This window comes from Podarcis muralis, chromosome 7, assembly GCF_964188315.1.
Source record: "Podarcis muralis chromosome 7, rPodMur119.hap1.1, whole genome shotgun sequence".
NCBI classification, from domain to species: domain Eukaryota; kingdom Metazoa; phylum Chordata; class Lepidosauria; order Squamata; family Lacertidae; genus Podarcis; species Podarcis muralis.
Genome location: NC_135661.1, coordinates 40,939,412 through 40,965,539, shown reverse-complemented (window position 1 = coordinate 40,965,539; position 26,128 = coordinate 40,939,412). Strand labels below are relative to the sequence as shown.

General features: G+C 47.9%; 1 protein-coding gene across 9 annotated transcripts in view; it reads left to right on the top strand.

Moving 5' to 3' along the window:
• GSE1 (Gse1 coiled-coil protein) overlaps positions 1 to 26,128 on the top strand; it is a 374,856-nt gene that overhangs the window by 298,743 nt on the left and 49,985 nt on the right. For 5 of the 9 annotated variants that reach the window (XM_028740043.2, XM_028740049.2, XM_028740045.2 and 2 more), the window contains one exon: positions 23,949 to 24,167. The exons of 2 other annotated variants lie outside the window; for them this stretch is intronic. In XM_028740043.2, coding sequence (XP_028595876.2) covers positions 23,949 to 24,167 — 219 coding nt within the window. Of the gene's footprint in view, positions 1 to 12,136; positions 12,161 to 19,226; positions 19,368 to 23,948; positions 24,168 to 26,128 lie in introns of those variants that run through there. 2 more of the 9 variants (XM_028740050.2, XM_077931571.1) reach the window with 2 other exon arrangements.

The following is a 26,128-nucleotide window of genomic DNA, read 5'->3' as shown; positions in this document are numbered from 1 at the left end:
GCGCGGGCTGAGTTCAATGGCAGCGAGCTCCTGAAGGGTGCTTGACTATCATTATGGCCCTTTCAAGGTGCCTGCGCACTGCCGAGCCAGCCAGGAGTTTAACTGACGCTGCTGAACCTGCACACGCTCTACGTCTCCTGGCAACCTTTCCCGGGTGCCAGGTGGAGCCTGCCTGTAGGGCTCTGGCGATTTCTACCAAGTGAGCTGGCCTTGCTGGTGTAAGGGCAAGGAAGGAGAGGAGCTCCCATCCGCCTTTCCCTCCCTCCCTCCCTCCCTCCTCCCTGCATCCCCTGATTTATGGGCTGCTTCCCCTCTACTCGCAGCACGCCTTACCTTGCTGCTCTTTGCGAGAGACTATAAATCTCCCTGCACACCTGCTGCCGCTGCCAGGTAATTGGTGTATCCTTCAGATGCCAGGGCTCCAGAGAGCCTGACCTGCCATATTTTATGAAGCAGGGCAGGGGGGAGGCAGAAGAGAGGTTTAGGCTAGCGCTGGGCTTGGCATGAATTCAGGACGCCAGGTGGCATAGACCTTCTCCCAGTGCTATATTTGAAAGTAGAATCTGGGGAAGGAGTTGAAGCCTTGGTTTTAAGCTATCCTTCCAGACCAGAAGCCCTATATTCCAGACTTCAGGGGATGACTGTCGTTAGAGAGGGGTGTCAAGTGAACTCTGTGCATGTTTTGATGCCCTTTTTGTACTTTTATGTCTCCTGGTGCTTGAAACTGCTTCTTAGGCCTGGTTTTGCTTCAGCTTAAGCCTTGTTCACTTCTCATTCTCCTAGATCTTCGTGAGCTATTTGTCTGTCCATCTATATACACTTATTTCTCCCTCCTACCCTTTTAAAAATAAGAAATAGTAGCCCAGTCTGTTTAAGTGGTGTCAAGACCAAGCAAGATGTACACATTGTTAGCCTCCCCCCCCCCAAATAAATTCAAGGTATGTCTTGATTGGGACTGTGGCATGGGGAGGAGAGGTGGGGGCATTCATATTTTTACCATCACCCCACAGCATTCTAAAACAGGGACCAACAAGGAACTTTCTATCCCAATGCTAATAGCAGACACAGGACCTCTGATCTAGTTTGGGATTGCAGCTGTGGGGGCAAAGGGTTAAATCCCCCTATACCAGTCTTCCAATACAGATTCTGTCCCCTGCCCCCCAGTTTTCAATTTATTTTTTGCAAACCATTCATTTAGCTATTACTTGTGTGAAATGGTATTGCACTTAGTTTCGTCCTTGGTGCTACTGAGGCCTAAAAGCTGGTCAAGGTTGAAAAGCAGAGTTGTTTGCAAAGAGCCAGGAAAGACCTTCAGTTTTGGTTGGGCTTGGTAGCCAACTGTTGCTTCTGGAAGTCAATAAAGTCTGGCTTTCTCCCTTGCTCTCCCAACCCTGAGATGTGAAGGGTTTTTTTTGGGGAGGGGGGAATAACACAGGGAGGAGTTGATGTGAGGGTACTCCTCTCCTCCGCATCACAACCTGAATGAGGAGGTTTGTAACAGTGCTTGTGGGCCCCTGGCGCTGGTGTGGCTGCCTGCCTGCCTGGATTCCATATGGAGGAGCTGCCCCAGTGAGGTTCTACTTGTCTAGAGCACAGGCCCAGGACCACCTTATGTAGTGTGTGGTCCCTATGCTAATTGTCCCAGTATGAAGCTTGAAGGCAACTCTAGTATTGGTGAATTGGGAGCACAGTTCCTATAGTTGGACTCTCTAGACCCAGGAGTTTATGAAACTCTGGTCCATGATCTTCATTCAGGCGGTCCACAGCCTGTCTGTAAAAATACAATTAAAAACCATGCACCTAGCACAGTGCATTACAATTGTTACTACAAGCAGAAAAATTATTAAGAGCTCCACCAAGACCTTCATCAATATTTCAAATGACCCATGAGGGAAAAAATTGGGAACCACTGCTCTATTGCTTCCTTGCAGGCTCCTTCCTGATCCAAAAGCATTTTACAGACAGACAGACAGATGTTCCAGAATGGGAGCATCAGTTTTTTCCATTCTGAGAACAGGGCCAAAAACAGAGGAGAGAGTCCCCATTCTGTGCCTGAAATTTACTTTTTAAAAATCCATTCACTCTGTTGTGTACAGTTTGAATGGCATCACATCTAGCTTGGCTCAGAGACTCCCAGCCTAGAGTGGGCCTCTTCTATGATGGATAGAAGAATAAAAGAGTCACCTGGTTCTTCAGAGCAGCTGGCTCCTTGGGTACCAGGATGCCTGCCTTGGTGGGTGAGCAGAGCAACAGCTGGCCGGTTGCTGCCTCCTAGTGGCTGCTACAGCGAATGCAGCTTCTCTGACCCATGAGTACATCCTGGGTGGGTGGGGGATGTTGTTTGTGTTCAGCTCTTTGGAGCCCTTCAAAACAATTCAAACAAAAGCACTTGAAACCAGTAGAGAACAAGCAACTGTGACATTTGGAGCATTTGGCTAGGGCTGGAAGGCCACAGAGACTTCGGTCTCCGCTTCCATGCATTAGTCTCTCTGGATGAATTTATGTAAACCAGGATTGAGCATGTGTGCCGTAAGCAGAGACCTGGTTGTTCCAGATGACTCCAACCAGTGAGCCAAGCCACATGCAGCAAAATACAGAGGCTTTGCTCACTACAAACCTCTGGTGTTTGGGGGAGGGGCAAACCATGGCTGGCGCTTGCCTTGATACTTGACTTGTAAGCTTTCCGGAGGCATCTGGCTAGCCATCTTGAGAAACAGGAGGCCAGAGTAGGCAGATCTTTGGGCTAATCCAGCAAGGACTCTTAGGTAAGCTGAACTAAGGGGGCGGGGTGACTGTTCCCAGGCACAAATATCACAACCAGTGATTTACACAGACATGTTATGTCTCTTTGATATCTCTCCACTCAGTGACCGGCAGCTGAATGTGAGAACTGCCTCCAGTATGAGAAGCAGTTTGATGTTTTCAGTGAAACTTTTGCATGTGCCAATAGCAGCTCTATGTCCTGTAGCCAGTGAGCAATAAACATGGAGTCTGTATCTGGACACTTGTTGAGCCTCTGTAGCAGGAAGCTTTATTGGGACCCAGGGGAAGGGCGGTAACTCAGTGGCAGAGCACCTCCTTTACATTCAGGTTGCCCCAGGTTCAATCCCCAGCATCTCCAGATAGGGCTGGGAGAGACTCCTGTGTGAAACCCTGGAGAGTTTCTGCCAGTTAGTGTACAGTCAATACTGAACTGGTTAGAGTAGTAGCTGGGCTATGTATAACACAGCTTCCTATTTTCCTCATATTGTTTTGCCATAGGTCAGTGGCAGAGCACCTGCCCTACATGCAGACGGTTCTTGGTTCAATTCCTAGTGTCTCCCAGTAGGGCAGGGAACATCCAATCTAAAACCATGGAGAGCCACTGCAAGTCAGTGCAGACAATACTGAGCCAGGTGGACTAATGGCAGCTTCCTGTGTTCCCCTCCTCCCCACCCCCTGCAAGAAAACACATACATTCTTACTTCCCTCTAGGAATTCTCTGCTTCTTCCATGTCCTCCTGAGGAAGTGGAAGCGCCTCTCCTTGTGCTGCTTTGATCCCAGGAGGGACCCACCTTCTTCACCGGCAGACCTGTGGTCCACTGCCCTTCATATGAGTTCAGCCTAAGCAGTTCTTCAGAGCCAAGGGGATTTGGGTATAATATGCACGTTTCAGTCCTCCTTTGTCCTCGCCTGCTGCTTGCCTGTCTTGGTTTATTTCCAAACCCCCTTCCAAACACACATGCAACCCACCCACCAGCTCACTCGGCAGGCAGACAGGTTCTGCTTTTGCTGCTCTGGGCAGCTCCCCCTTGCCAGAAACCCGCCAGCATCATCAGCAACAGATGGGGAGAGGATGGCAGGTTCCCAGCTCTCGGTTTCCCGCCGAGGGCAAAGACACGGGGCGTGTGTGGCGCCTGCCTCAGCAGCAGTGCCAGGCAAGTGCTGACAAACACGCTTGGGGCTCCTCAAAGGCCCGGCTGTCGGGTGAGGGGGGGGGATGTCTTGGAGTAGAACACACCTGCGCCAGGCACAGCAATGCCAAGGGAGCTAACTGCCTGTCGGGCGCTGCCAGTGGCATAGAGAGGGCCTCCAGGAATGAGATGATGCCCTGAAGCAGAGGAGCTGTAAGAGGAAGGTTTTCTCATTCATGCGTCTGCAGCCTGCAACAATCCTGTTTGCATCTTTAGACGCTTGAGACAAGATCCCAGGAGCTGTTCAAGTCTATGAGAATTCTGGGACCTACAGCTCTCAGGCAGCTTATGGGGCTTGTATAGGAGTCCATTGTAGTATAGTGTACTCTTAATCTCTGCCTTGGGTATTTTTCATGAATTGGTAAGGTGATGAACACCTGGCTTCCCCCCTTGACTCCCTCATATCCAGCACCTTAGGGGCACAGGAATGGAGCTTGAGGTTGTGTTTCATACCAAGAGGTTTCCCCTGTCTCTGTCTCTATCTCTGTCTCTCTCTCTGTCTGTCACACACACATTATCTTACACTCCGTATTCAATACAGTATGCCTGAAGAAGCAACCCCACTTGCCCCTTCCTTGGCAAAGGCGACTTCTATCCAAGAGAACTTCACACTGTTTTGACAGACCTTGTAAATGAGTTCACTGACACTGGAGTCCGTTGTGGTCCTTTCCCACCTACCTGCACTCTGCCCTGTATAAAAGGGCAAGCCACTTTTGTGCATAAGACAGGCCAAGGCAATGGCAGAAAATAGAATGTCAGACCTCAGAGTCCTGACTTAAGGACTCTCTGCCCTGCTTCTGATTGAGAGCAAACCTGTAAGATCTTCCAATCTGCAAAACAGCTTCTGAGATACAGCATATCTTGGTCAAAGTGCCTGCCACAAGTATACCTTGTTGCTGAGGTCCTTTACTTTTCCTAGCAGGAAGCTATTATCCTACATCTTAGTGATGGTTGTGGTGAGATACGCATACTGCTACCGTGTGTGCGTGCGCGTGTGTGCTTGTAGGCACTGATCTTTCTTGAAAATCCATCCACTTCATAATCTTTCCTTCAGTGGTGCATATATTTCTTGCTTCATCTCTCCTGCTTATTTGTTGTAGGGAACAATCAGCTTTCTGTAGCTTAAATATTTGTGCAAGTTACTTTGTCGTTTACATATTTTTGTAATTCACTTTGAGACTTCTTTGCAAAAAGTGATGAACAAAGCCAATAAACAAATCAACTTCACTGGATTAATACCAAATTACAGTTGCATCACTCTTCCAGTGTGTGTGTGTGTGTGCGTGTGTGTGTGTGCGCGCACACACACACACACACATGCTTCCGCTTAATTGGTTTTGAAAACCTGCCTTGAAGGAAAGTTCTGTTTAACTAGCAGGCTCCTGGGTTTTGGCAATCACTTAGTCTCTTCCTTGCTCTGTGGGACGTCCACAGACCTGGGTTTAAATCCCCATTCAGGGCTCCTCCAGATGACCTGTTTATTAAGCATTCATCCTGTTTTGCTAGCACAAAACTTACATGGAAGTTAAATTATATTCGGTATTCATTGAACGTTCATTCTGATTCGTTTGCTGAGCAGTTATACCACAACAGACATTCATTGGGGGGCTGTAATTGTTCAGAATACCAGTTGCTGGAAACCCCAGGAGAGGAGAATGCTCTTATGCTCAAATCCTGCTTGCAAGTTTCCCAGAGGCAACTGGTTGAGCACTGAGAGAACAGGATGCTGGACTAAATGGGCCATTGTTCTTACTTCTTGCAGGGTGTTTACACAGCTTCTCATCAATCATTTGTTCATCTTGCACTTCCCAGTGCATTTCCCCATCACTTTCCTAACCCACACAAGTCCATATGTTGGGCTAGAGCAGTGGTGGGAAAATGGTAGCACTCCAGATGTTGCTGGACTACAAATCCCATCATCCCTGACTATTGGCCATGTTGGCTGGAGTGTGTGTGGAGGCCCACAGAAATTCCCCATCCCTTCCCTAGTGCCACGGAGAGCTTTATTCCACTTTTAAATGAACCTACATTTCCAGTATGTGCTTGAATCTCTCCTGACAAGAGGCACCCTTAGCCATGAAACTCAAATGTGTGGCCTTAGGTTAAGAGGTGATGCCTGGCCTCAGTCAGCTCCCAGAATGATGACAGTAGTGATGATGACTTACACTTGTAAGTCACTTTTTTCACAAGGTAAACTCAAAGTGACTTGCATAAGCAAGCACTGAAAACAAAGATAAAAACAACCTAATATAGTTTCTTTTGGAGGGGGTAAGACGCCCTGTGAGTCTGCTGCTAGACCCTAAAAGACATGGATTTATAACTTCAGTAAATAAATGGCTGGCTTGGCTAGCTGAAATCCTGGCTTTGGAAGGGCTCAGATACCTCTGGAGTTGACAAGTGCACAAAGCGGCAAAAAGAAATCCTGTTTGGGTTGTGTTAAGGGTATAGGCAGAGAAGAACATAGAGGGGCCACAAAGGATTGCTGCCTGGGAAGGGACTATGGCTGAGGGCTTTGTGCCCAGAAGATCCCGGGTCCAGACCCTTTGTATCTCAAGTTAAAAGGATCAGGTACAGGTGGTGGGGAACACTTCGCTGCAATCCTGTATGTGTTTCATTTAGAGGTCTTGCTGGGCGCTGTGTAAATTCACCAGAATGGCAAGGTGATGACAGAGGGCTGTCACCTCTTTCTGTCCTGTGCCTCTACAAAGTGTCAGGTGAAAGTTATTTTCTCAGAAGTGCACTTCAGCACTATGGAGAAGTTCATCTGTTGGATTTCTGCCTGCTGTGCAGCTGCTCAGGGCCCAGGAAACCTTCCAGAAAATGGAGAGAGAGAGAGGAGGCCAGCATTGTCTAACTGCTGCAGAGAAGGTCAGCCCTTTTTTATTTTTTTCTTCCCAGGACTGTCAGCACAGGAAAGAACAGGAGTGGGTGGGAGGGGTGAAATTATCTGGCACCCCAGGGTGTGTCTTGCAGCATCAGCAGGTGGTTTTTGGCAGGGGACACAAGCAGGAAATCCCGCCCTCTTCTATGTGGGCGGCCTCTGCCGAAAGAGAGAGTGAGAGAGAGGTGCCGGAGAATGATTCTGATTCCATTGGTTGTGAGGGCAAATTCTGGGCTGCTGCTTGCCTTTTGAAGGTGAGTTTGAATGGAGAGTCCTCTTTTGATTTTGCCAGGTGCCTCCCCCCACTCTCTTCTTTGGGAGCCCAGAGGCTTCATTTTCATTTTTGCAAAACATCTAGCCTCCACCACAAATAAAACATGCTCAGGAAACAGCGCTGTTCCCACACAGTGCTTGAGCGTGTTTTAAGAAAGGCAGTGGTCAGCGTCTTAAGAGGGGGGCACACTCTTTATATCAGGGTGGGCAGAAGGGAGATTGGAACCTCTCTTGGTGACTCACAGCAAAGCTTTCTGACTTCCAAATAATTTTGACAACAAATCAACTTTTTCCACCTAAATTAAGCTGCCGAAATGTAGAAAGCCATCCAGGAGCAGACGTTGGTGTGAAGGGAAATGTGAGCTGGGTTCAGTTCTAGTACTGAAAACACATTTCTAGGCTCAGGACTGCTCAGGGGGTCTTTATTTCTAACTGTATGTATTTAGCACCCAGCTCTGGTTGATAGATTGAGAAGCAGGGTGTCTAGTAAAAGACAGCAGCGATCCAACAACCCTAAACTTACCTACTCCTGTTGCACTTGTACAGAAGTCACCTTCCATGATTGAACACTGCCTGGTACTGAAATTAGAATTTAGGGCCTGGCTGAAACCCTGTGTTAGGGGTGGACTGGGGAGATGGGCAATGTCCTGTAAATATTGTTTGCTAGAACCGTTTACAAGTGTAGCTGGGATGCGGGTGGCGCTATGATCTAAACCACTGAGGCTCTTGGGCTTGGCAATCGGAAGGTCAGCAGTTTGAATATGCACGATGGAGTGAGCTCCCGTTGCTCTGTTCCAGGTTCTGCCAACCTAGCAGTTCAAAAGCACACCAGTGCAAGTAGATAACTAGGTACCGATGTAGCAGGAAAGCAAGCGGCGTTTCCATGCGCTCTGGTTTCCGTCACAGTGTTCCGTTGCACCAGAAGCAGTTTAGTCATGCTGGCCACATGACACAGAAAACTGTTTGTGGACAAACTCTGGCTCCTTCGGCCTGAAGCAAGGTGAGCACCACACCCCATAGTCATCTTTGACTGGACTTAACCATCCAGGGGTCCTTTACCTTTAACCTTTACAAGTCTAGCAATCCTTTGCATTTTGCTAGGCTGCATTTATTGGGGGGATGTAGGGCAGTTTGGCGAGAAACCTTATATAACCAGGGGAATCTTGGGGTTTGATCTGAAGTGAAAAGGGTGTGATTGCTTCAGGAGTCCCCCTGGGTCAGTCTCAACAAGCTCTGAAAATGTTTTTGAAATAATAATCTAGGCATACTGAGAAGCCCTGCCAAAACAAAGAGCTCTCAGCCTTGGACAGAAAAACACCTGTGTGTGTGTGTTTTGCTGTGTATGTTAGAGAAGGAAAGTTGAGGGCGGGGTGTGGTTTTCCTGGAAATGCATCTGTTTGCATGTCAGTTGCGGACAGTTTAATGAAGAGACTGCATCTGTTGGGACAGAAAAACAAAGGGCAGGAGAAGATGTTAAACCTAATTGGCTCATGAAAGAGAACCGTGGAGTACCTCTTAGGGTGCCTCCAGAGAGCAGACTAAGACACAGTGCTCAAACCCCTTGCTAGCCCCACAGTCATCAACACTTGTAGGGTGCAAACTGCTCAGCAGGCATTGTGGACTGCAGATATTGGACGTGTTTTTGGTACCATGCCCGTGTCTTCCTTTCAGAATCATTACCCAGGTGGAACTTTGCATAGGAAGAAAGAATCACTGGAGCAGAATAACCTTTCCCTAACCAGCTGTGCTTGCTAGGTCAGGGCACAGTGCAATAAGAGGCAGCTCAGCTCCTCTTCATGCTTTGCAAGTGGAGTAGGATAGACCTGGACTTGCTGGATAACACCGCTCTAAGGTCCTAGCCAAACAACTTTTGTAAGACTGTAGAATGTGCTTATTCCACTGATAAAGAGCTACATCTGGACAGACCTTTAGTTAGAACAAACCAGTCAGGGCAAAAGTGGCCCCAGCTGACTGTATTTTGCTTGCCCAGTGGGTCCTGGGCAACCTGCTGCAACCCATTTAGCCAACTGAAACCCACCAGCATCCTAGTGTGGCCTACTGGATACTTGTCGACTTCCCTACCTGGCATTGGTTGTTTCAAAGAGGTGTCAAAAATAGGATTGTTGAACTCTTAGGAGATATCCGTATGTGTCAGGTGGATGGCTGCATTTGCCTTAATTGTGTTGGGGTGGAGGGAATAGCACATTTGGAAGTAGAACCAAAGTCCAGTGTGGGGGTGGGCAGGAACCCAAAGGCAGATGGAACCTTCCTTCCCTTGCAAGTTGAGACCTGGGTGAACGCGGAGCCCCCTAACCCAGCACTTTTTCCCTCTCTCACCCCCATTGAATTTGGCAGGGTGACCTGCCACCTTATCCCACCCCGATTTGAGAAGAGACGTGCATATGGCTTTCGGGTTTGCTTGTTTTCTTGTTTCTTGCATTTCTTACCCACCTCTCACTAGTAATATCCTAGGACAGCATGCATAAATACATAAAATATAAATACATTGAAATAAATAAATAAAATACAACTTCAAAATTAATGAATATTCATCAAACCATAAAACCACCACAATAAAAGTATGAAGCAGAAACAGTTTGTGATGAGAAATCCTTATCACGAGCCACACACCGTGGACCTCTGAGGACCACATATAATTGCCACTAAATACATGTCATGTTGCTGGGAATCACAAGTGGGGAGAGTTTCTGTGGCAGTCAGATCCTGTGTCTGGGCATTCCATTTAGGGCATGTGGTTGGCTGTTGTGAGAACAGGATGCTGCACTACTAGATGGTCCTTTGGCCTGAGCCAGCAGGACTCTACTTATGCTCTTAAGCAGTGCCTTGCCTGCTGATTGCCTTACCCAAACTAGCAGGGGAGATGCTCCTTCACATGTGCCCATCTGTTGCTGCTGCAGTCTGCACACTTAATTTTTTTATTTAACAAGATCTTTCACAATTGGCCGCATGAATCTCTGAATGCTCTGCTGCTGTTTCGTGAGTGGTTTGGGCTGGGCTTCCCCAAGCCCAATAGCGTGTTTTTTTAAATGAACATAAATAAAGGAATACGAGAAACACTATCTTAGTATGTCACAAGTTGTGCAGGCCTGTTTGAAGTGAGAAATCAGCTAGGCTAAGCAATCCACGGCTTGTCCCCTTCCCGTTTGGCAAAGCTGCCTCCTGCCCAGCCAGCTACAGCTGCCTTTTGACCTGCAGGAGCATCTGGGAGTCACAAGGGAAGGTTTTGGCTGTCACTTCTGATGCCCCTCGCAGATGGCTGGAGGGCAGTCCAGGTCAAAGCCTCCATCCTGGACTGTAACCAGACACTCAGGCATGACTTCCAGGTCTCTCGGAAGACAGACCTGGAAGGCAGAAAGGAAAGATGCCTCCCATCAATCCAATGTCTGGTAAATCTAAAAAATATTTATTGCTTTAAAACTCATAAGGCTGTATATATATTTTATCTTAGTGTATGTCACTACTTAACTGAAGCCATGAGGCAGCTGCTTTGCTGGCACTTTGGAGTGGTAGGGGTGGCGGCAGTGGCTATGTCCTTGCCAGCTCTATACTTGCAGCTCCCAGTGATCGGGAACACAATGCAAGTGTGAACTGTTTGGGGATGAATTTAGACAATCCTGCCTGTGGTAGGGTTGTGGGATTTGCTGGCTTTGGGGTCTCTGGAGGTCTGGTGGTTTAAGATACTATGAAGGCATTGCATTGCTATTTGAATTTGTAGCTTATTTGAATTATTATTATTACCATCAATATTTATTATTCTAGTTGTTGAAGAGTTCTGTGTAACTCAGAAGCTTGTGCACCAAGCACCATGAAAGAAGCAATGATGTATCTCTCTTGTACTGAGTCCAAGGCGCCTATACATTTTTAAAGAATTATATCTAGGTGGAGTCTGTGGCACCTTTTACTCCTACATCAAGCTGAGGTGTGATGGGAGTCCTGTTTCTGTATGGTCCCTGCCTCCCTTTCAGGATGGATAAATTCTATGATGCTTTGCTGAGAATTGTCTGTCCCATATTCTGTTGTATGAAGCAAGGCGGGGGGGGGGGGGAGCCATACTGGCCACATCCTTCTGCCCGAAAGGACAGGATTAGCTCCAAAAGCCCATAACTATCAGGACCATCTCAACTCCTGTTATGCTTAAAACGTGGATTTTCCACGGGCAAGCCAAACTAAACTCCTGTTGGCCCAACCCTGCTTTGGTTAGACACTCTTCCGGTGATAAACCAGCCATAATATCCTAATGCAAATGAATCCCAAGGTAGAACTCTGATTATTTCTGGAAAGTGTGAAGCACAATATGAAAGAAAGTACCTCTGAGGATGTGCAGAGTGCTTTTTCTCTGCCCATTAAGTAATCCTTGCTCCTCTGTGCTGAGGATTGGTTGTGTGCAGAACTTGCAGGTGGGTGAGTGTTAGGCTCCATCTCTACCCACTCTCTCTTTTTATGAATTATTCACTGCCTTGGGATCATAGTTGTAAAACGGCTGCGTCTCTATAAAACACACACTCCTCCTCGCTCTCGCTCTCTTTAAAAAGCTTTGCCTAACTCTCAGTCCCCACAGCCTCAGCTGATCTCCATGCATTCTTCCTGGGTGGCTTAATTGAATGGGCATGATTCGATTAGCCCACAGAGCACTCTCACCACACTGCCTTTTTGGAGGTGGGTGTCTCTCTGGCAGATTAATTGAATTCTGTTCCTTGAGAGGGGCTGGGCTTGTGCATGCTGGATCAGAGGAAGGGAGGGAAGGAGGGGGAGCTAGCCCTGCAGCCTCAAGCAGCTAAGTGCTGTTCCTGCTTGAGATAACGCTGCAGGGGAAAGAGCTTCTGTTATTTGGTTGAGAGGGTGGGGGAGAAAGAAGGCCAGGCTAGCAGCAGAAAGAATGGAAATTGGCAGGCTGGCGTTCAAACAGCAGGGAAGGCCTCCCACAAAGCTGGTCCTTGGCTGATGGAAAGGATGTGCAACAGGGAAGAGGCGGGGGCAGGGAGAGGGGTGGTGTTCTGCTGGTCCCAGAGAACAAGTGAGAGCAAAAACTAGGTAAGTGGATGCCTTTTATTAGAATCAGATTCTTAAGTGGTGTGAAAGGAGGCAAGCTTTTTGAGTTACACTTAAATCTTCGTCTGGGCCTCTGTCCCTGTCTGTGACAGATAGAGAACAAAGTGCAAAGTGGCTCAGCTAGTGCAAACACTTCTGTCTTGGTTCTCCCAAACATGAGGTTGTAGCCAGTCCTAGCCCTACCTTAAGGTCAATGGACACACCAAACGTAGGTTCATTCATTTTAGTGTCTCTGCTCTGAGTATATCTTAGTTGAATACAACCCTTAGTTTCCTAGGCCAGATTTGGGGATTGGTGAATTAGGCTCTGGGGACACACACACACACACACACACACACACACACACTCTTTGTAGATTGAGAACTCAGCTGTGCTACAAAATGGAGTGTTTACCTTCAAGGAAAGATGGTCAACATCTGGGACCTTCATGAAATACAATTCTCCACCAGTGTCCTACCCAGCAGAATTCTAAGGTCTGTTATGGGCATTTTAAAAAACAAACAAACTTCACCCCAGGAAAGTCTAAAATGGTACATTTAAAAAGAAATCACAACTATAGCAGTGAACATTGTTAAGTGCCAGTGGCATAAATTAGAAGCTTTCTGTGATTTTATTTGCCAAAAAAGGGTATTTCTCAAAACTTTTTTATGCATCGGGTGAATCTTATGAAGCAGTAGGCAGGGAAGAATCATAGAACAATATTGGGGAAGGGAAGAAATAATGGGGGCAAGAGAAAAATGGGGAGGGGGCAATGAGGAAGTCTGGAAGAGATGCTAATAACCAACATAATTCTATCTGCTGCCCACTCTACTGTGTGTTTCACCTGATGGCTGTATCTTTAGCAGAAATTGCTGTTTCATTTTCAGCAATTGAGAGCTAGTATCTTAAGCCTTTTAAAAATAAAAAGCTTTAGAAGCCATGCCCCAAATGTTACTGCCCGGATATAGACCTGCAGATCCCTTCTCCCCACCTTGCCAATCTGTGTCTGCCACATCCCACTGTTTCTGTTTGTTCACCTTTCCTCCCTTTTCCTGGATTCTCAGCTGTGCTTCCGTTTCCATGGGCATCTCATAACATGTTTTTACTTACACACCGTGACAGCTTCAATTTTTGCACCTGGAGGACTTCTGAGATAGATAGTTTATCTGATGAAAGGGCTTTGTTCTGGATCCTTCGGATACCTGCAGGGGAGAGAATGGGTCCTGCTTGATTTTCTGAAATGAAAAAGAAGCAGCACCTAGTTCAGCAGGCTACTCACTCTCTTTACCTTCTTGGGTGCAGCTGTTTCTGGGGTGGAGTGCAGCAGCAGTTTAACAAGCGCACAGTACATAAAAAGAGGAATCTCAGTTGGCAAATGTAGCGCCATTGCCTGAGAGCTGGTTTTGACACCTCTTGGTCTACGGATAAACTGTGGATGGGTGGGAACAAAGCAGACAAACTGGTTCCTAGCTCTCCCCCCCCCCCCACAGGGTTTCATGGAAAAGCATAGGTGTGACTTGGTATGGTCTTGGGTGGACATATCTTTAGTGCTTTGAGCAGAGGCTCTTGCTCGAGGCAGGGACTCACTCCATATCCTGATGGAAAGTGAGCTATTTTAGAAACTTTTGCTTGACTTGTAAATAGACTCAGGGTATTGCATATAGAGCCACTCTGTTTAAGAGCTGCTGTGAGAAACCTTTCCCCATATTAAGAAACTCCTGACATCACCAAAATCAGGACAGATGCTTGAGATTTGAGGATTTCTGAACATTTTGAAAACAATAGGTAAAAAATAAAGGACTCCCTTTTGAATGAAAATATATTTAGCTGAGAAAAAAGATGAGTGTTAAGAATAGAAGAAGAGCCCTGCTGGTTCTGGCCAACAGCCCATCTGGTCCAGCATTCTGTTCTCACAGTGGCCAACCAGATGCTTGTAGGAAACCTGCAAACAGGACCTGAACACAACAATGCTCCCTTCACCTGTGATTCTGAGAAGCTGATATTCAGAGGCATATCACCTCTGACAGTGGGGAGGGAACATAGCCACCGTGACTAGTAGATAGGAAGGGAATGAGATGCCAGTGATATGAATGAGTGCTACAGAATTTTCACTGCATGCAGCTCAGTCCTATGCATGTTTATCTGCAGAAAGAAGGCTTGCAAGTGGAGTACAACATAGCTATTGTGACTGATAAACATTGATAGCCTTATCCTTCCACTTCATTTTGATTTCCCCCACACTCCCTTCCTGGATGCTTTTATCACACAGTACATCCCTATACCTGGGGATTCTGGAGGGAGCCTGGAGTGGGGCCATGGCACTCTCAAGGAGTAAGTAATTCCCATTGCCTCCAGCGTTTTTATACTACTTACTATAGAACTGTGTTTCAACCTGCTTGACTGTCACATGGTGCCCATCCTGGGAATTGTAGTCCTATACAAGGGTTGAGGTTTTTTTTCTACCAGCGAATTCTCCATTTGTCTATTAAACTACAGTCCCCAAGGTAGAAGCTGTTATTTAACCTTGACCAAATAAGACATTTCTGAGCAGTTTTAGGTTTTGGTGTTCATGTAAGGGCTCCCCCCCCCCAAAAAAGGGCTGCAGGCTCCCCTTGCCCTTCCCAAGCTCTCTCCCTCCAACTTGTCCTCCAGTTGATGATTCAACCTTTTGCAAAAAGAGGTTGCATCACACTTTGCTTTCTGTTGCCCTCCTTGGGCTGAATGCCATTTCCGCGTCCAAGCTGGGGAACATGTTGGCAGCAGTGGAGAGAATGAGTGCATTATGAGGTGTCTCAGGCCACGGAGATCAGCTGAGCCTCATGAGCTGCTCTCTGCGTGAGCTGCTGCATCTCTGTGCGCATATGAGCATGCAAAGAGAGTGTCTGGGGCATTGGGAAGCTGCTCTGAGTCCCCCTGAGGGCAAGCTTGTTCCTGGGGAACACTGGAGACATGTCTTCACAGGGACGAGAGAGGGAGAGACCCCTGGTGCCCGTGGCGCAGGGGCGTCCTGTATTTGTTCACAAACATTTCTTTCTCCAGTAATGAAAAATTACCAAGAAGGGGTGATTAGGGGATTCGGGCCTGCAGCTGAATTGGGGGGGGTCCTGCTGAGCTCTGCTTTCCAAGGTATAATTATCCCAAAGGGGGTTGTCAAGGGGAAAAGGCGGGCTGGATTTGGCGCTTGAACAGGGACCTGCAGAAAATTCATCTGAGCTATTAACTAGTAATTACAGAGCACCAAAGTAGCAGGCCCAGAGCCTGGTGTCTGCAAAGCGCTGGAGATGAAAGGCAGCGGTAATTACGGAATCCGCAGGAGGCCAGCAGAGCACTGATAAGTAATGCTTCTTGAGCCGTTTATGGGAGGGGGGTTGGGGGGGGGACACAGATACCATATTTAATGGAGTAGAAGAAGCTTGCTTTTTATACACATTTTCGGGAGATACTTGCGTTGCCATCAGAACAATTTATCCTAGGATGGTGGTTGTGTGCGAAGGGAGACATAACTCAACAGATGGGTCTCTTTGAATAGGAGAACTGGCTGCCCATCGGTTTTAGGAAAGTGGGAGACAGAGCAGGGGAGAGAGAAGGGCTCAGAAATATGTAGAATTGGTTCTCCTTAAAGTTGTCCGAAAGGTTGTTTTTTTTGCAAGGTCTTATCTCCATTTTAAAGATGGACAGCAAACTTGCACTAAGCAGGAAATCCCAGGGTCAGTTTGCTGGGGGCAGCAGCTTGGGAGATGGCTACAATGGCGCCGTACTTTGATCTAGAGGAGTGGTGCATCCTATCCTGGCTGGCCCTGGATTATTGTAACCAGGAGCATGAGGTTTCTCCCCGACTGCCCAACACATAGCAAAACAGGCAGCACAGTTTTCATAAGCCGTTTAGTCTTCTTAATTATCCATTTAGATAAAATGCTTGATGTCTTAAGTTTGAATTCAGACACTGCTGTTGACCTGACCTGTGCTCTGATTGCTCGGCAAAGGATTGGATGAGGGCAGAGGGCTGATTGCAAAGCAGGCTTGAAAGTCTTGCCCTTTGCCCTGGATGCTCTTCTCTATAGTCCCAGCAGCGTATTTAAAAGCAGAGGGGGTGGGGAGGGTGCCGATTGTGGTTACTCAGAGGAGAGTGAAGGGCAATCTGTACATGCTCAAATGCATACATGTTTATATACTCTAGTATTTTTGTGTGTTTTTTAAGTAGATTTCCCCCCCCAAAAAAGGTTGCAGCTAAAGCCTGGTTGCAAAGATAATAGTCATTGGTTGTTTTACACAAGACAATGATTTTGTGGAGCTAGAACAATCTCCAAAGAGTTGTATAGACTCTATTCCCAGACACACACCCCTGCTTTCCTTGTCTGGCAACAAAGTAAGAGAGTCTCTGCCCGTGTGCACACTAGCTCTTTCTGTCACTGACCTGCATGCACAGTTTTTATTCCCAGCTGTTACTGGAATTAATTTACATGAGCCTGACCGTGTAGGCAAGAGCCCTGTCAGTGGCTGAGAGCGCCTGATTTAATAGATGCTTGTATAATGAGGGCAGAACGGAAGAGGCCAAGATCAAGTTCAGTGTCTCCCAGGGTTGTGGGGTGGGTAAAGGGAGGGCGAAGGTGGTTGCAGCAAAGTTTAATTGACACTGAAGTTCCCCCTCCTTCCCCACTGACAGGCCTGGTCAGGTGGCTGCCTCTCAGCAATCTCCATCCAGATATATACATCATCTCTGTCTGCAGAGCATGGCCTCTTTGCCACTCTGGCTCTTCTATCAACCAACTGCAGTGCCCCTCATCTCCTGCCTGAAATGAAAGCACCTCTGGGCCAGAGGATCTGGTCATCTGGGGGTGGGGGTGTTTTGTTTGCTTTTAACGTGGGCACACTTTGGGTGGAATCAGATGGCTCCTTTCAGAATTTGCCATCTCAGCACAAACTACATTGCTAAAGCTCCCTGCCCATGTGGCTGCAGATAAAGAACAACCCTGCAGTGTAGACAGCAGAACATCCACAGCATGGAAGACACAGCTTGTGTATAGCCTACAGGAGCTTGTAAAATCAATTCTTGGAGTCACAGAAAGCTGACACGGCCAAGTTAACGCAAGTCAAGCATTTCTTCATAGGTTTGCTTATTTTGCATAATCTGTGCACTCCTGTTCATCGCAGGGAAAAGGGGGAGGCTGTCCAGGACCCTGAATCTCATACACACACTGAACAGAGGAAATCCTGCTCAGACATCTTCTATGACATCTAAGGTTTTCCCAAGCGTTAGATTGGGAAACCTGCAAATCTTGAGGCCTAGAAACCAGTCTGGAAGCCTAGGAGCTTGAATAAAAGTGACAAGATGAAAGGTGTGATTGTCAAGATGTTGAGTTCCATGCCTAATGGCAATGCAGTGGCTGTATGGCAATTGCAGGTTACACAAAGCAGGTTACACAAGTGGCTGAAGTGGGGGAGATGGATACCGGAAGCCACTAGTCATTTTGCAGCTTTTGCCAAACCAGTGACCTCCTGGTCTTTGGCAACAAGTCCCATCGGGCCCAGCTAGCAAGGCCCAGCCAGAGTTCCATATGGGAAAGAATGGCTTATTAAACCATTCTGAGAATTGTAGCTCTGTAAGAGGAATAGAGTCTTCCTAACAGCTCTCAGCACCTGTAAAAAACAACAACAGCAACAACAACACCCTACAGCTCCCAGAATTCTTTGCAGAATTTGCTATGACTGTTTAAAGTGGTATCAGAGTGTTATAAATGTATGGTATATAAATGCAGCCTTTGTGGCCATCTCCACCATCTCCCTGCTCTGGATTTCATTACGGAATCATTGGTTGTTGGGGTGTGTGTGTGTGTGTGTGTGTGTGTGTGTGTGTGTGTTTTGTTGTTTTTTAAAGGCAGGCGGGTTTGGTTTTGCTATTCTGGAAACAGTGCAGAGTAAGGGCATACAGATGGCCTGTGAATAGTTTAAAGGCAATGTGGATATACTGTATATGCTTTCCAACACTGCTGGAACAGTGTCGCAAAACAACATTCATAACTTCGTTAACAAGTTTCTGCAGTCTGATGACCTTCATGTGACTATTTTCAGAAGGAAGGTTCGACAAGAAGCAGTGGAGGCTGCCCCACCAAGCTCAGGCAGCCCCCACCTCCCTGATCTCTTACTTCTAACCAGTCCATGGGGTGTCACTGCCTACCAGCCTCCTCCTCCTTAGCTTCAGTGCTGCCCTTGTAGAATTCATTAGGGAGGAGGAGGACAAAACTAGAATTACTCTGCCTGTCAATGGCTCAGGCACCACCTAGTGTTGAGCTCCCTGCCTTCTGCCCTACCAGTCCAAACGGGCACCAGCCACCACTGCCAAGAAATGAACATTTCCCTTTCTGTTCACTTTGGAAGTTGCCTCATACTGAGTCAGACCACTGGTCCTTCTAGCTCAGTGTTGTCTACACCGACTGGCAGTGGCTCTCCTGGGTCTCTGGCAAGGTTTTCCCAGGCAGGTCTTGAGATTCCCAAGACTGACCCTGGGACTTTCTGCACAGAAGGCAGAGGTTCTACCTCTGAGCTTAGGGCGCTTCCCAAAGTGCTCCTGTGAAAGGCCTCTTTGGTTGTGAATGTTTCTGCATCTCGGAAATACTCCAGTAAATGAGCACCTTTAGGGAAGGGACAGTTTGCAGTTGTGTTGCTGTTTTGCCATATGAACATTAAGAAAGAAAGGCCAACCCACGGTGACCCAGTGTGTTGGCAGTATTGCTGATCCACAGTGAGAAAAAAGTCCTGAGGATTTGCTTCATTTGCTTTGGGATGTGATATTTTAGATGTAAGGAGAAAGAGAGTCCCTTTGCCTGTGTCCTCTCCATCTTCCTCCTGTGTTTGCCTCCCCTGCGTCACAGTCCCGTGCCAGGGGGACCCTCCCACCCCTCACCCTGCAACACAAGCTGAAGAGCGATGCTAATTTTAGCCATGCTAATGAAGTTGCTCATTTGAAATTCTATTTTAAGTGACCCGACATCAGCAGTGACTGTTTTTCAAAGGCAGGAGCCTGCTGCGGCTCTGACATTCTGGTGCCGGGATGGTGAAGAGCATCATAAGGCTCGTGGGGCAGGAGGGGGGAGCACTTTGCGTGTAGAATAGTGCCAGAGAGGGTGTCTAGGAAGAGACGCTCTGCCTAGGAGATCCCAGGCACCCACCTCTAGGTGCCCCAGATCTGAAGCAGCATATGGGGAGACAGTAGGTATGGACTTTGTCAGGGAACGGGGATGGTTTAGGGGAGAAAACCCTAAAATCTAGAGAGATTGCCTGGGTGGGGTTTGGGCTGGGAGGAGAGAGAAGCCAGCTGCACTGTGCTGGGATATGGGGTGGAAGCCAGACCAGGCCAGTATATTTTCCATGGACAGTTGTGACTGCTCCTGACCCCATTTAAAATTGACTTAAGATTGCGGAGAGTGGCGATATCACCTGGTTTGAAGACTCATTACAGAAGTGCTAATTAAGGGACTCTTACAGCCTTGCAAGGCGCATGTGCTTCTGTTCCCCCTCCCCTCACCCGCCTAGCTTCACAGCTGACAGGGACCAATTCTGGCTGAGTGGCCATTGCAGGAGTCTCTTTATGCCTTTTCTCAGAATGCTTCCCATGGTCTGATTCCTCCCCTTTTAACTGTGGAAGTGATGGAGCAATTTCAGGGCATTAGTAGCAAGGTGTGTGAGTGTGTGTGTGTTTCCTGAGACAGTTCCAAGTGCCTGAAGGGTTTTCTCTCTGTTCCTTCTTCCATTCCCCAAGAGGCATGGTCCTAGGGCAGGGGTGTCACAGCCCACATTCAGCGCTGGAGAGGTTGGGGGACAGCATGGCTTTCTTGTAAGGTAGCCCTTCAGCTGAGCATTCATCCAGTTCCTGCTAATTCCTGCTGACTCCTTGTAGGCTAAAGGGGTCCACTCGATAATCTACCATTTGCGCTCTGCCTTTGGCAGAGCAGAGGACATGGAAGGGGGTCAGCCTCCTGAATCAATGCAGGCTTGGCTGCAGTCAATAGATAGGGGAGGACCTGCACTGGGCACAGGCAGACGTGGGTGCTGCAGATCATGTGAGGCTGCTTTATCCCTGACCAGCTGCTGCGCCCAGAGACAGCAGCTTGTTTTCTGCAGGCAGTTGCCATTTGATTGAAGGTTGGAGCTGCTTCCATGCAAAGGCAGTTCTGTATTAAAAACAGATCTATCAGAGGCCCAGCCAGGATGGTGTGTGCCCCCCTGCATATTCTTTAGAAAAATCATCACCACAAATAACCATAAATTGTGCAAATGTGTCTCTGTTAGCTGATATTGCACAGTTTCCTTCTATTTCCAAATGATACCAAAAATAGGAAGAAAGTTTAAGCCTTCATGCCCTTTCATTAGCTGGGGCAGCTCCCTGGCTCCTGCGATTTCACCAGCGTGGCCTGTGTCTCCAACCTGTTCACTACAGCTCATGAGGTCTAGGAAGAATTTTAATGACTGCTGAGATGCTATGGCACGGACTCATTTTTGCAGTCATGTGATGCAATTTTAAGTGCATGGGAGCATCGCAGCTGCCCTGACTTCAGCCTCCACTACTATCTTTTCTCTGCCACAGTAGTTTCCTTCAGTTCCAGCAAGATCCCCTTCACCAGCAGTATTCACAGTTCTTGTGTCTCTCCCGCCTCTGAGATTCCTTTGGTCAAACTGTTTGTCTAGGGAGGGAATGAGGGGACCAAGTTAGGTCTCCAGATGCCAGATACGTGTGCATAGACTTGAATACACAGGGCATTGATGCACATAGAGTCATTTCTTTTACTTGCAGTTTCTCTTCATTTTGCCTAATGGCCCAAGAGCCAAACAGTGCTAATCTGTTTTTAAGGCTCTGGTGTGCCAACACAGTGTCTTGGACTCTGCAAGTGTACTGGTCTACCCAAGAGACCATGGAAATCGTGGTTTCAGAGCACATGGCAGCACAATCCCTTGAACACATATGCACAATATGGCACCTACTGGTTTGGCACGTTGCCTCCTTCCCTTCTACCTTAGCTAGGTGGCATCAGCATGCTGTCCCACACTAAAGCTTCCTGAGCTGCCCAGCATGCTCTCTGAACCCCTTAATGCCCTGCAGAAACTGCACCCTCAAGCCAGCCTCTCTTCACTCTAACTTTTCCTTCCATTCACTGTAAACAGATGGGGAAACCATGAGCTACCCTCAGGCCCGGACCGTGTCAGTGCTTTGATTTCCTTAACACAGCTCTTATTCGTAGGAGACGGGGGATGCTTGTAGATGCCTGTGCTGTGACGGCCTTTGATTTATTTCTTCTGGGTTCTCTCCCCCTCCCCCACCTCCCCCTTTTCTATTTCTTGGGGGGGGGGGCATTCTGAAATGGTTCAGGGCTTTTTGTGTGCGCACAGGCAGATTGTTCCTGGCAACTTGCGGCTGCCTTGCCTCCGGCTGAGATCCTGTGAACAGCTCTTTTTAAGCTTCAGCCTTTTTCTTCTTGGGTTCTTTTACTAATCTGCCTGAGAGAAAGAAAGGTGTGTGTGTGTGTTCGGGGTGGGGTAGAGGGAGAGAGCTCTTTGTGTCCAAGCCAGGGAGAGAGTGTGGCTGTCAAAAGAAGCAGATATTGCAAGCTTCCATCTTCTTGACATTTTCTCTCAGGGGATGTAGCCACTGAGATTTTTCTTATCCCTTCAGTCCTTCCCTGCACAGCCTTCCTCTCTACTGAGAAAGTCTGCAGAACCCTAGTCACCCATGAGACAACAGTCACTGGGTCTAGGGTGGGGGGCAGGAGGGCTCCGCTTGGCCTACCAGTGCTGCCCTCAAGCCCATGTATTTATGTGCATACCTGAGATTGACATTTTCCCTCTTTGTTTTCAATTGGAATATGCCTAGATCCTCCTTCGCCAAGCCAGGGCCCTCCAGAATGTTTGGACTGCAACTCCCATCAGCACCAGCTGGCACACCTGTGCTTGACTGGGGCTGATGGGAGTTGTAGTCACATCTGTGCTGGCTGGGGCTAGTGGGATTTCTATTCTTACAGCCTCTAGAGGGCAGCCTGGAAAAATTGGATCCGAAGGGATGACCACATAGTTCCTAGCTTGTACTGAATCTACACCAGGAATGCACAGGAGATAGATTAGGATCTTTTTGTATAGATCTCTGAACAATATGCAGTAGATTGGCAAGGATTTCCGACTTACCAGTTGTTAAACAATAGCTGCAGCAAAATGACTCCCATCATCACTGCCCTAAATTATACAGCTGAAATGGAGAAAAGGCCAGGAGTGGATGTGTGTGTGTGCGCGGAAGAACTGTGGGTTCAGTTTTGTTCCAGCACTCCAGCACAAATTCCTGGGCTCAGAATTCTTGAATTTAAACGGCAAGTCTTTTTGTACTGGGCTCTAGTTGGTGGATCTCAAGAGATCTAGAAAAGAGAGAAAGTAGATCCTACAAACAAGCCTGAAGGCTACCTATCACAGATCTACACCAGTGGATCTATTATGATGAGGTGTGTCGGGGGGGGGGGAGAGAGACAAAATGAATTCCTGTGACTGGCGAAAGACAGGTGCTTTGTTGAGCAGAACAGCTGCAACAATTTCTGCTGGGGTGGAGTTGTTTCTCATTGCCCCTGGTGCTGTGCTCCACCTTGTTCCAGAGGGGAATATCTCCCCCCTCCCCCAGTGATCTCTTTGCTTATACTGCATTTTTTGGTACATGGCTAGCCTGCAGGTGTGAAGCAGATCTAGCATGAGTTAGGTAAAGGTAAAGGTACCCCTGCCCGTACGGGCCAGTCTTGACAGACTCTAGGGTTGTGCGCCCATCTCACTCTATAGGCCGGGGGCCAGCGCTGTCCGAAGACACTTCCGGGTCACGTGGCCAGCGTGACAAGCTGCCTCTGGCGAGCCAGCGCAGCACACGGAACGCCGTTTACCTTCCCGCTAGTAAGCGGTCCCTATTTATCTACTTGCACCCAGGGGTGCTTTCGAACTGCTAGGTTGGCAGGAGAGCATGAGTTAGGGTCCTGTAATTGGCCCTGCAAATGAATGGGTGAGTGAGTGAGTGAGTGAGTGTCTTTTGATTTGAGCCCCAGAACAAAGGTTTAGGGCAGAGCTTTCCAAACTGTGTGTCGCAACACGTTAGTGTGTCGGCTGCAGTGTGTAGGGTGTGTCGCACAAACGCTTCCCGTGCTCCTCCCGGGCCTGGAAAGGGGTTAATTTAATCTCTGGTTTGCTAGTGAAATTGAATTAGTGTGTCACAAAATGATGCAGGTCTAAAGAGTGTGTCACAAATATGAAAAGTTTGGAAAGCTCTGGTTTAGGGTGTGCTGCTCCATTCATCTCCCAGCTTTCCCTCCCTTCCAATAAAGCAGACAGAGATGTGCTAATTTAGTAGTTTTTTTGAGCAGCCTTCCACCACTGCTTTACCACTGCAAAAATTTAGCACATTTTCTCCTGGACAGGGTAGGAAACAATAGGTAACCCTAGATGTCATGTGGATATAAACACAGCAGCACAAATAACCCTTGGATTTCCTGTCCAGCTCCACCACGCTCTCAATTCTCTGTCCACCTACCTTCTGTCTTCCGCAACTGCAAAACTTTGCCCATGTAAAGCCTTTGGCGTTTCCCCTAGTAGGTAGATGCAGAGTGCTCTGGGGTAGCCATAATTGCCACCTCTCCTCTGTACTCCAGCCCGTCACCCTTGTCTGGTCCTGTCCCAGCCCTGCTTGTTATATTCCAATGCCAGGTTTGACTCTCTCTGGGATGATGTGACTTGACTCCTTCTCTCCCAGTGACATCAATTCTTCTTTTCATTGTTTCAGGCATGAGCCATGAGCCAAAGTCACCTTCTCTAGGAATGCTTTCAACAGCGACCCGGACTACCGCCACCGTCAGCCCCCTGACCCCATCTCCTCTCAATGCCTCCCTTGTGCCCAGTGGCAGCCCGGCAGCCAACAGCACTTTGTCAGTCCAGTCCGCACCCTCTTCCAGCTTTGCCGCCGCCCTGCGCAAGCTTGCCAAACAGGCCGAGGAACCCAGAGGTAAGAGTGAGGGCGGGGTGTGGCCCTTTGACCTGGATGAAGTAGAGGGGAGCCAGCACGGGGGCACAGAGGAAGGACACTTTTTGCAGAGAGAGGGGAGGGATCCCAGACACCACCCACACCTCGAGTTCCATGACTCAGCTCCTTGAAGGATGTGGCCCAGGCTACTCCAATGTTTCCCCTTTTGTGCACCTGTTTCCCCCTGCTCGGCTCTTTACCTTCCCTTTATTGCACTTCTCAGTCCCTACTTCTCACAACTGGAAAAATAGAAAAGCAATGTTTTATGTCAATCAGATTTAAAAACAAATTGTCAAACATGCAGTGCATTCAAGATACTAAACCCCATTTCACTGATGTAGCTGTAGGAAAGCAAACCTGAAGGCTGCGATTAAAAAATATAGCTGTCCTCATGTTTGAAGAGTGGGAACATCCAGAGGGCTCACTCCAGAAAAAGTGCAGTGCATGCATGTATTGGGGAAATGGACATCTGCATTCATGGGAAGAGGAGCGCATATGGAATGTTAGTCTTTATGTATACCTGCTATTCTATCAGACAGGGCCTTTTTTTCTGTCAAAGCTGCTTGTGGTTATTCAGCCAACTGGTCAGAGTGTTCACAGTTATTACTGAGCTCCTGTGGAAAAGCCCTTTTGGCTCCCAACATTACTCATTACTCTTGCTCTCATTCACACATGCACACCAGATGTCTTGTTTGCCTATATAGCAACCTAATAGCTGTCAGGGTGGTTTTTGCCAAACTAAGAGCTAATGGGTCTTTTTTGTAAGATACCCCCCCCCCCAAAATAATATTTTAGAAACTCCAAGCACTTTAGCAGACTTTATCTTATCCCCTTCCACTAAAACTCAAGTGCTTTCTGTAAACTACAGCTGGGTTGGCATTTATGCAGTGCTAAGAGTGTTGGATGATGTCTTGAGCACAGAAGCAACCTACTTAGAGGGACCAAGAGCAGGTGATGGCAAAGGTAGCGAAAGACATCACAGGTGGTCAAGTGAGTCATGGAGAACTAGGCAGAGATGGAGAGAGTTAAGTGGCAGCAAGGGAGAATGAATTCAGTCTTATTGGATAGGTTTGAAGGATGAAAATAGAGAGAGAGGTTGGGCCATCCAGCAAGTTCTGTGACTCCACTTTGTCAGCTGCAGAAGGTTTGACACCTTTCTTCTCAACGTCTCTCATCTGATCACCCCTCATTTTACGCACTGGTGTGTTTTTCCAGATCATCAACCCTTGTAGCAGATTGCCCACAAGGTAGTCTCCCCTTCCATCTTGTCATGTAATCTGTTAGACCAGGTGCCATGGTCTTTCCCCCTGGCTTGCCTATTTCCATAGTCTCCCACTGGGGGAAGCAGATGAGAATTTCCTGTTGCAAACCCAGCATCTTCTTTGCCTGGAGACAGAGCGGGGAGCAGCTGAACTGTTTGTACTGCCCATAGAATCTTCAGCATCTACTTCTGGAAGAAAGTAAAGATTCAGGGGCCTGAATTCCCAGTTCAGGGCTAAGAATTGCCTGAAGTGTGACTGTTTTCATGGAGCAGAAAGGGGGAGCCATGTGGGCTTGGCGTTTCTCAAGTGCCAAAGCCTCCTGGGTAATGGCCCAGTCGCTCATGCGGTCAGCCCGCTTCTGTCCGCAGCCAGCCTCTGACACCCCGCCTTCCTCTTCCCGCTAAAGCTCTCATTTTATTTTTAGCCGTCGGATTTTGTTCTCTTTCCCCCTGCCGCTTGACGGGCTAATGTCTTTCCTCAGCATTGTATCTCGAGGGGGCAGTTTAAAAATTCAATTCAGACGGAGTAATCCAAATGCCATATCATTTGCTGTACCCCGAGAGAAAGTCTGGAGCGAGAGCAAGCGCAGGAAAGAGTCCGTCCTTTCCCCCGCAAATAGGCCTCATCGCCGCTGCCATGCTTCATTGAAATTTTATTTTTCCTAAGGCTCCTAAATGTGTT